The sequence below is a fragment of the Bombus terrestris genome, chromosome 3, assembly GCF_910591885.1.
Source record: "Bombus terrestris chromosome 3, iyBomTerr1.2, whole genome shotgun sequence".
NCBI lineage: Eukaryota > Metazoa > Arthropoda > Insecta > Hymenoptera > Apidae > Bombus > Bombus terrestris.
The window spans coordinates 10,993,616-11,005,023 of NC_063271.1; the positions used below are offsets into that span (position 1 = coordinate 10,993,616).

General features: G+C 32.7%; 1 protein-coding gene and 1 long non-coding RNA gene across 3 annotated transcripts in view; one reads left to right on the top strand and one right to left on the bottom strand.

The window, feature by feature from the left end:
- The window catches only part of LOC100651242, a 33,672-nt gene extending 25,747 nt beyond the window's left edge, over positions 1-7,925 (bottom strand). For both annotated transcript variants that reach the window (XM_003394542.4, XM_012321153.3), the window contains exon 1: positions 7,417-7,925. In XM_003394542.4, coding sequence (XP_003394590.1) covers positions 7,417-7,501 — 85 coding nt within the window. In that variant the 5' untranslated portion in view covers positions 7,502-7,925. The remainder of the gene's footprint in view (positions 1-7,416) is intronic.
- The window catches only part of LOC110120324, a 28,469-nt gene that overhangs the window by 14,075 nt on the left and 2,986 nt on the right, over positions 1-11,408 (top strand). The window lies entirely within an intron of this gene.

Consider the following 11,408-nt stretch of genomic DNA (forward strand, 5'->3'; position numbering starts at 1 on the left):
TATTTAACTACCACTCGGCCCAACGTTGGTGCACGTGTAATTAACGTGTGTAAAATCAAATTCATTCCGCCTCTCGTCGTTTTGTCTCCCGTTTAATGTGTCTATCAACCTTTGCGCCACTGCATCCTTTGACCCTGTTCTGCTCACTCCTCAAGTTTATATTCCTTCAGATATCTTTTCCTTAAATTTTGTAATACTGTATCTGTGACGAATATGGAACAATAAGAAACGACAAAGAGATACTTATACAATTTTCTATATTTTATTAATATCTGTTGAGGATATTCAATCTCGACTCATATACACTGGGTCAACCCTGTGACGTTCGTGCGATCATTTGCGATCTAATTGGTAATTATTATTGCGTTAATTGGTAACGATCGTTTTTTATTGGTATTTAATTTTTAGTAATTTGAGCAAACCAACAAAGATCGACACAAAATCAACCAAAATGATTGTACTTTCTGAAACATGTTACAAGTTCATAGTCGACTAATGTTCGCAGTGATAAACTTTATTAATTATTTGTAATAAGGGTGACTTTAACACTGTTGAATATTTGAAAGCTTCTTTTTTACTTCAAATCTTAATTTTTTGCAACCCATAAATTATACTGTTTTTTATCTTTCCTGTCTTTCTCTCAAGTTCTTTTCTTTTTTCCCTCTTTTTTAATTCGAATCGTTAATTTCCAGTAACTCATAAATTGTACTTCTTCAGCTCTCTCACTTACTATCTGCTTTTTTTTGATCCTATTTTTTGCAGGTTTGTATGATCGTTCTCGTAGAAAAAGAAAATCAAGTATGTAACGTGATTCGGGGTCAAACGTTGAACCCGTTGCCCTGTGACGACCAGACACGTGATTTTTAAAGCGCACAAGTTCCTGTCCACTGACGTTCCTTTTCACTTTCCGGCACACAAATTCCGCCGAAGTGCACTTTGATTCCGCTAGCTCTTGACACTTGTGTTTGCGCAGTGGGAACGTTCTTGGCTTGTCGAGTGTTTCGTGAAGTGGATCGCGGAATAACGTGTGGTCGAGTATACTGCATACGCGAAGGCGATAAAACCTAATATTATACTTCTGTTCCCTATTTTTCCATTATATACCTAGGATTCCTTTTTTATCGGTTTAGTAACTAGTTTTCGAAAATAAAAACTCTTCGACCTGTAGACATCGAATTACTTCGTATTTAATGATAATGATTAATAAAATTTGCAACAATTTAATAAGTCTCTTAAAGATACTCGAAAAATATACAGCTAACGAAATAGAACAAGTAAAAGCTAAAAACTTATATTGTACGAATCTGAAATTGTTAACGAAAAGACATCTTTTATAGAAAGCTAACGACGAATAAAATTTGTGTAGAAAATTTGGATAGATACCAGCAATTCGAATTGATTGGAATTAATGAAATTTACAACAGTATACAACAGCTTTTAATGTTAAAGAAAAATCGATAGTAATAAAATGAAAAAGATGAAAGATAATGGTTTAAAGGTTTGAGATCGCCAGTGAAGAAAATATTTTTATTTTAATGGTAAATTGATAAAAATCAAACAGAAAGTTAGGCCAAACATCTCGTGTACCGATCGCGGATTTTTTCTTCGTTTCTCTGTAAAAACGTTCCGTTTATTTCGGAAGTATGTTAAAACACTCCTCGTATTTTAAGGAACGTCCGAATTTTGCGGTTAAAATTTCTTCATTTCTCATCGTAACATTTCTTCATTTTTCTCATCGTTTCCCAAAGCAACTTGGTCTTCCCGAAAAAAGCAACAATTAGGGGAAGCCATTTTTCTTACAACAGTAACACAGTGGAATGACATTAAAAAATAGAAGAAGACTCGTCAAATCTTAAAACAATGGAAACTCGTAACTTTAGATTACGTGTGTTGTAATTTTCACTTTTCGTCCCATTCTTTGTATTTTTCTTTAATACAACTGTAAGCCGCAATATGCTTTTAACTTACGCATTTTTCAATAGAAGCTCAAGAAACGCGTGATGTTTCTTTTCAAGGGTTCGTACGCTTCTATTTTTCTGTTTGACTGACAGTTTACGGATCGTCTGTAAACCAACATCTTTATTCCTTGCTTCAAATAGTGGAAGCCTAATAAATCTTTCTGTAGCCAATAACAACGTTTCTGAAGGGATAAATAATAATTTGAATTTTTATTTATTGTTCATTCTCCTATCTCTTTGTCCCAATTCTTTTAATGTATTGATTTAAATTACCTTTACTTCAATGTTCATTTTCATTCTGAATACTTATATAAACAATCAAAAACTTTTGTTTATCGAAAGCTTGTATATTGAATATTCGTCATGAAAAATTCAAAGGTCATTGTATAAAAAAAAAGAGTTATTACATCAAAGATTTCTGATTTATATACATATGTTGAGAAGGGATTTATTCTTGATCATCGCTTTATCATGCGATCTAAAAACAAGTATGATCGATGTGATTGGTTTCTTCGAACGTACCTGCGAGCAAGAAAAGCCAGGTTCTCAAGAAATCGAATCACGTGTTGTACTTGAAAGTAAATCCGTCCAAAGAGAGGAGAAATTCCGCGAAAAGAATGTATTGTTTCAGCGAAATTATGCGTCTTCGAATGAGACACCTCTCGAAAATAGGAAACTTGTTATAATCATATATGTATATCATACGCATACATAAATACATATATACACTTTATCAGTTTTCTATTTCAATAGCACTGGTAATAAACATTTCAAATTTTGTACACATTTGAAGAGAATCTGTGTATTTCTTTCAGTCCAACATGTACATATTTATAGTTGCAACTAAATTTATTTATCGATAAAACGAAACGAGGGTCGAGAAAAATATTTTTAAACAAATAACTGATTACGATTATCATAGGAAAAAGATATTGAAAGATAAAAAATAATGGCTTAAATTAAAGTATCAAAACTTTGCTAAAAAAGATACAGCAAAAATAATGATACCAAAGATAAAAGATATAACGAAGCTTCTTAATTGAAATACAGGAATTTTGTTAAAAAATAAATCTATTATCATTCTATTACCACCAATGAATCTACTGATATTATTAATTATTAATCACTATTTATTAGTCTGATTAAAAAAAAATTTAATCAAACATAAATCCTCTTCTAGTCCAATCGTAAATATAATGAAATATGTGAAAGCTAATTATGAAGATTTTAAATGTTCAAGTTCTGCGATCGATAATAAGAAAGCACTCGACCGTACTCGTGATCATTAGCGATTGCGATGTAACCGATTACTCGAGCGTTTCATTAAAAATTAAGCCGCGTATTTTTTGCAGCTATACTTCGATCTCATCATCCTGATCATCGAAAATATCTCGAAAGTGATAACGATCGCGTATGAAGTACAATGAAAACGCAGACCGTGTAATCTTATGCGGTGTGATCACGAAAATCACGTAGCCAAAGACAGAAATTCTTTAGTTTTAACGCATACAAGTATGAGCGTTTCTTTTCTTTGATATTGCCTATAGGTATATTTATATTTTACTTATATTTTGATAAAAATTGCTATAGATAATCAGCTATTACTTTAAGCCCTAGGTAATATAAAGTTTGCTAATAATTGAAGATTACAAGATATGATAAGTATATGTTTGTCCATTTTTTGTTATAATCAATAAGCGAGAGAATTTTAACGTTAAATTGTAATTGAAAATGAACAAAATCTAGAAATCACTTCTTTTAAAAATGGTTGATAAGTTTAAATTTTGTGGAGGCCGAGAGCATAATTATTAAGACAAATATTCGTATATCCTCAATATTTTAGTACTATGATGAGCGATATATTATAATATAGCAATATAATAATATCAACAATTTTTGAGAAAACGAAAACACGTACATTCAGCTCCAGGATCAAGTAAAAGGACAATTTTACTGGCACGAGGATGCATTGACAATAATTTTCTTAGTAAATAGAGGATGTGTAAAGATGTATAAAGAAGACGTGTTTTTAGAATTTGTAAACTCTATTAGGAACCAGGAGGATTTTCGAAATATTAAATTGCACAAAAAGGAAAAAGAGGAAGCTTAAAGAAATTTTTGTGTTATCCGAGAGAGAAGAATTTTTAGAATTTTAAGTACATGCAAGGCAAGAGAATTAATAAATTAATTATATCTGCAAACTAAATTTTCCAAATTTTCTCTCGTTGTATGAGTAGTAAGGGTGAGTAAGAAATAATTTGTTAGATGACTAATACGAATTATACTGGAGCAGAAATTAAGGGATGACGTTTTTGTAATGACATCCATAAATATAGAGATCGAATGAGATCATTGATGGATGTCTCTTTTATCGAATAAACCTTGCTAGAAATAGCGATCGAACGTCAGTAGTATACGTATGTACTGGCATCGATCAATGCGAAGGAGCTTCATAATTCGAGTCTCTGGCTAATTAGTTTTTAGTTGTATCTGTTTGTTATGATCGAACGTTATAAACAAACTATGTTATAAACACTGCCTGAGAAATAAGGGCGATATCTATGAAGATATCAGATTTATAGGAAAATAGCTTTTTATTTGTTTCCCTTTTCTACTTCCTTTTTCTTTTCGAAAGGAAAAGTTCTATTATTTTAAGTAAATTAAATATTAATTAGTCTTTAACGTAATAACTACTGTTATTAAAATATTCTTTTAGTGTTTTCACGATTTAATACACAATACTTATTCAATATTTCTCGATGAAAAAATTGTACAAAAAAAGTCATAATTTAAAAGATGTTATTTAATCTTATCTCATTTGTAATTTTTATTCGGTTAAACAAAATTGTAAGGATCGTTTTACTTGAATAAATAGATTTGTAAAAGTAAAAATCTAACGACGCAATTTTCCAATCTAATGAAAAATAAAAATTACAAGATTATACAGATTGAAGCAAAGAAGTTCGAACGAAACATAACTCTATGCTTCATAGCTAAATAATGAGAATTAACAAGTGAAAATAAATCGATAATAATGTGATGTAAGATTGAGTTCTATGTACAATTTCTAAATAAGAAACTTCTGTAAACGAGAATAACCGGTGAATTTGTACAAAGATCAATAGTAATACGTGACAAACTTGTCGGAAATATTAACCGGCCTTAAACTAAACTCTTACCTAACTATTTCCTCCTAGCTGGCGATTCGCGGAAGTTGAAACAATCCGTTTGACGGATAAAACCAGATTAAACATGTGAAATGCCATTAGAGAATGAATTTCTTTTTTTAGATTACTAAGGACTAACGTTGTACTAACGCCAAATTCCATTCGAAATTATTTTTCCAGCCATTTACATCATCGAATTCTGTGTTCTTTAATTATTTCAATTATTTTGAGTCACGTTGCTGATAGCTCAGAAATTAACGGGACTTTTGTGAGAGAGAAGTCAAACGATTCGACTATAAGAAGGTAAAGTTCAAGGAACGTCATACCGGTATTGTGGGTATAGACGTCATTCATGTCATTATAATTATAATCATTATAATTTATACATTTTATACTTTACGTGATAAAAGTTGTATAAAACACGAACTAAAATGAAATAATCTACGATCAAATAATACAATTTTTTAATCCAAATTGTCGTCTTCATAATATCAATTAAGAATTAAAAAACAGAATAAAAAGTATAAAATTCTAGTACGGCTAATAAAGCGTAATTCTTCCTTTTAATGTAAACGCTTTATCTTACTATTATTTAAAAGATAATTGTAATACGTAATAATTGTGATAGTTTATTAAAGATAAAAGTATTGGAACTTTGCCTAATGCCCTAATAATTGGAAAATCGTATGCTTTCTTGGCAGAAGAAATGATACTGTTCAGTGTCCTAAAACTTAAACGACAGTAGGAACCTTTAAACGTACTAACTCCAAAAAAGATGTGTGGCAGTTTTAAGAGGGCAAATAGTGGCAACAGACTCTCATAACCAATAAGTATAGCGCAATTTCCAATTAATTTTGAAACGACGTTTAAATATCTAATAAACCTATACGTGATACTATGACCAGAGTAACTTAGTATAAGTTCTGCGGCTCTATTACAGTACGCGTCTAGCTAAATTAATTCGTAGTCACTCTATGCTTTGCTACTTCAGCCTATGAAATTTAGATCTAAATACTTTCGGGTGTATACGTGTCCACAGGTCTGTGCAATAAATGTCAATAAAAAATACTAAAAAAATACGTTTTTTCATAGACATAAAGATATAAAGATAATTGTATAAACTAATTATACGGTGTATCTGCCAATGCGTTTGCCATTAAAATATAATCGGTAAACAAAGAAATTTAAATGTGTAAAAACATTCGTAAAATTGTCAAACGCTCCATAAAGCGCTCAAGCAATTGCAATCACTTTACGAACTACGTACATATGCACATTCTATCGTACTGACATAAGTGATAGCACATCGACTATGTGTAAAGTAAGGCGTACAAAATTCGGTCGACAGTCGACGTATGAATTCTCTATACCTCCACGTGACTTGAAGGTTACATAAACGACCTATTTACATAAAGTATTAGCTACCAAATATAACATTCAAGTATCAAAGCAAGAATCAATTACGAACCAGTATCCCACGTAAGTGTATAAAGCTACGCTGCCTCAACTTCACTGTGATCAATAATTGAACGATGCGTGAATTCGAACGATGATACATGGAAGCATTAATAGGACTGCGTGTCACGAAATCGTAGCCACGATTCATTCACGAAACCGTACAAATCCGCGTGCGTCCGTCCGGTTTAAACTTAAACAACCTTAGACATAGCTGATCACTGTTTACAGTTTACACTCACCAGTCTTATCAAACACGCGAGAAAGTCACGCCATTTACTCGAAATTTCGATTGGGACAATCTCTCACGTCTTTCGTACATACAAGGACGAAAACGTGTGCGGCAATTATTTGCCAACACAACGCGGAAATTCAACCGGAGACGCCACGTGAGGACGTCGACTTTATCGTCCGACACTGTAACTACTTTCCGACGAACAATTCGAAAAAATACCATTTTACCGATATATCCAAAATTGTATTTTATACCGAATGACTAATGTTTATTCACGTATGTCTATATGTATTTCCATTACACTGTTTTATACATATATACTGTACTTTTCGTATCGATACGTAATTTATATCCAATATATTTACTCACATCGCACACTATTTTACACACATCGTATTTAACTTTTTAAATCGACAAACGTAATTCATACCGAGCAACTAATATTTTTTCACATATATTCGCTACAGTATTCGTAACGATTTCACGCAACGTTTTCAGTTCTCGTTCAAAATGAAATAATACGAGACAGAACATAAAAGAAGAGAAAAGAAGAAAATTAATTAACATACAAAAAGAAGAGGAAATGATCACTTGTCAATACCTGATACGGGAGCAGCGAGAAACGCTTGATTGGTGGCGACGAGTAACGAAACCAGCACAAACAAGGACCACGCGAGGACGATCATCCTGGATCGTAGTGATCACTGAGAAGTACCGATAACGGCTCGATCAGTTTGTCAAAATCTGGACCGCCCCGGACTTCCACTACGGTTATGTTTTCGCGCACCTGACCGGTATGCACGCGCGTATGTACCCGTAATTATTCGATTGGTTCGCCAACGGTTGATGTCTCTCCTTTTTATGTATGTATATATGTTTACATAAATATATACAATATATATATATCTGTCCGTGTGTATATATATATGTATATATATTTATATATCGGTGTCTGTGTATTTGTAGTATATATGTGCGCGTACGTGTGTCAGAAGTCTTAATTCAGTGTCGTTAGCTCTCGAACACGTTTCTCTCGATGAACCGGGCCGTCGCGCTCAGACTCGGCTTTGCCGACTTCTCCGACCAGTTAGCCAGCAGTGAACTGCTCGTGTTCCTGCCTTGGGCATCGTAATATACATAAAGTCGCCAGATAAGCCGCGGCTGACACCCCACCACGAGCCGCCCCGTCGTGGGACGACCCGTCTCGCTCGCTCGCTCACTCCCGATGGAACAGCTTGAAGTCCTCTTCTCCTCGAAGCGGCCCCGCACCGCGCCGCACGATGGGACAAATCGTAGATATTTTCCAAAAAAGAAAAAAAACGGAATATATATGTAGTAATAAAAATAAATAAAAAATTGAGTGAAAATACGGTGTACTCTTTTTTTATCGATATAACTGTACGAAGAGTAAAGAAGAGAAAACAGCTTTATTGAGAAGATTAAGTTTTAATATTTTAGTCCACTAGAAAAAGAACAAGATTCGATGGATTTAACCGGATTTCTTACGAAATGAAGTTTATACTCTGCTTAGACATTAAGAGAAAGAATGATTCATAGAATATTAATTATTTTGCAGAAACTGCACTCCGTGTTTTGTTCCAATACAAAGCGAACGTTTCCTGCTATTAACCAATACACCACATTTTTATGCAGACGTTTTGTATATTATAACTATTGTGATTTAATAGGTCAAATTGTCGCAAAATGGAAAATCACGAAAAATGGGTTTTCCTCAGTGTACAAATACTTTTTATAACGACTGTATGTTTGGCTGTTAAGAAATTGTTAACGTAACAAAAATCCCGAATTTAATGATTCCAACTATGTTTTTCGACATCTCCAAAATAAGTCTTGTTTCTTGTTGATTTTAAAAAATGTGCTGAATTGTCCAGAAAGTAGTTTTTCCCCGTATAATTGCTACGCTCAGTTGCTATCCTGAAAAGAATTAACAATATTGTGTACGCATGTACGGAAATATTCAGAACCCAAGATTTGCAAGTAGCGAGAAAACTATCGATGATTACTAACAATTTATTACAATATTAAATCTAAACAAAGCAGGAAATAAAATTTTTAGAAACGTCAGGAAATACGGATCTCGCAAAATGGACAGAAAAAGCACAAATAAAGATTTTTTTAGTTTCCTCAAGATAATTCACAATTTGTTCATGAGAACATTCGGTAAATCGGTATAACGAGTTGGAACAATAGCCTGTAGACATATTCCCAGTAGTTCGTGCCTTAGAGTTACATAAATACATTTGTTCGTAGATTATTAAATGCTTTAGTTAATCAGATCATTGGGATGTTTCTTACTCAATCCCGTCGGGACAAATGTAAAATATAAATTGTTTGCTAGTAGATTTAAGCTGTTTTCTAATTCCTTTTTGTCGGGATAAATGCACAACATAAGTTGTTTGTTAGTAGACTTAGACGGCTTTCTAATTCCTTTGTGTATCTCACAGCAAAAACCGTTATTGTACTATCGACTGATTCTATTTTAAGAACCTAGTTTTTAATATACCAGAGAGCATTAGCCAGCATAAGGAGGATTATTGATTGTAAAGCTCCTATTTTTTTAATGTTGCTCGTGCTAACTGAGTTCGATTCCATAGATCCAGATAGTTTTAATGATGGTCTTGTATAACAAAAGTTAATTCTTTGAGTTCAGTTTTAAATTCCTTCTCGTTAAATAGTTCATGTTTCTTCTTTTTATTTTAGTCTGCCCTATTTTCTTCTGGGTGTGGTGTTTCCATGTTAATTTCCTATCTACATAGATGCCTAGATATTTTACAACTGCAGCTTGTTACTCAGAGATACAGTACGAGATATTTGCTCCTTTAATGCAAAGGTAATGCGTCTGGATCTTTCCTCGTTTAGTTTTATTTTTCGTTTTAAGAACCAAGTTTGCAAACTTACTAGGGATTGCTGCAGAAACTCAGAGGCAGTGTTAACGTTATCGTGCATATAAAGTGCCATATAAAGTACAGATCCTAAGGCACTGTCTTGTGGAACACCAGCATTTATTGAGTATTGATTGGAGTAACTGTCTCGAAATTTGGCTATGAATTTTCTATTTTTCTATTTCTATATACATTGATATGTAAGATTTAGTGAGATAGTAATATGGAGCTGGAAAGTTGATTGTTATTTTAAACGGTAATGCTTTCTCGATATCTAGGAATATGGCTGAACAGTATAACTTTTTTTCAAAGCATGTAATGATAGTATCAATAATTCTATACGCGTATTGAATTATAGGATGTTTATTACGAAATCCAGACTGGTGATTAGATAATAAACTTTCTAGACGAGATGATTGATTTCAGTTTACTTAGTACTATTCTTGCTAGTATTTTCTATATAATTAGTAGCAACGAAATTGGCCTATATGAGGTCGTTAAATGCAAATCTTGCCCGGGCTTTTACAAATATTTTGATATTGAATATACTTGTAATCAGCCTTATAGAGGGTTTATCTAAAAGGATGTTCTTTTATAATTTTTCCTGTCATCAGCTGAAGGTCAAGTATTTTATGTTTATTTTTTTATTGATTTATTTATTATGTTTATTTTTTTGTTTTATACTCATGCTTTTGTTGTATGTTTGATATAATTCTTTTTGCTTCTTTAAACGTAGCACTTTTATTGGGCTTATATTTGCAGTAACACTTATATTTGCTTTTATTGAACCTGAGTTTCGTAAGGTGCGATCTAGCATTATGTTGAATTGTTCCATTTATCGTTCCAGAAAATTCGTTTGTTCATTATGTATGTTTATAAGGATTTTTGAGTTTTTAACAGATAGTTTTCGTATGAGTTTTAGCGCCAATTACTTATGTACATGATTTTGTAATGGCTTCATTATCAAATCGAGGGATTATCTTCATAGTGGGGGACCTGTGACTAATCGAGTATGGCACACACATATATATTATATATATGAGCGACTTTTATCAAAGCTGAGGAGATAGTTTCTGGTGCAATTACTTTCAATGCTACAGTATAGCTAACAGGGTGATTATCGTAACAGTTAAAAGATTTAACATTATCGATGTGACGTCTTACTGAACGATCAGTGGTAAACATTTCACCTTATCAGCGTGACCTTTTTATTGCACAATCAGTGATCGGATGATTTTTGGCACACTTAACGCAAGTCGGTATTTTATTATTAATAATAATTTTTGGTGTGGCCGAAAGACTGACATCTGGTGCATTAATCAAATATTTACTAGCCTGATTAATTGTAAATATTTTTGTTCTTTCCTTATAACTCAAGTTCGTCCACAAAAAGTTGGAGTTGTCTTTTTCGTTACTTATTGAATCATACTATTTATAATCGTTTATTTAACGAATTTTATAGTTTAACTGTCCAGTGAAACTATAGAAAAGTTACTTCCTTTCCGACCCCCATGACCTTTAGATATATTGTAGAAATCAACATTGTAATTGTATAGTTTATTTTTACTCAAGCATAATCACCAAAATGTTCCCAAAAAATAATCGATGCTATCATTTTGTCTATAATTATACGCCCTTATCAGCTTACGTGTAGTCTGGCTGTCGACCGCCTATCTTTCTTTATAATGTA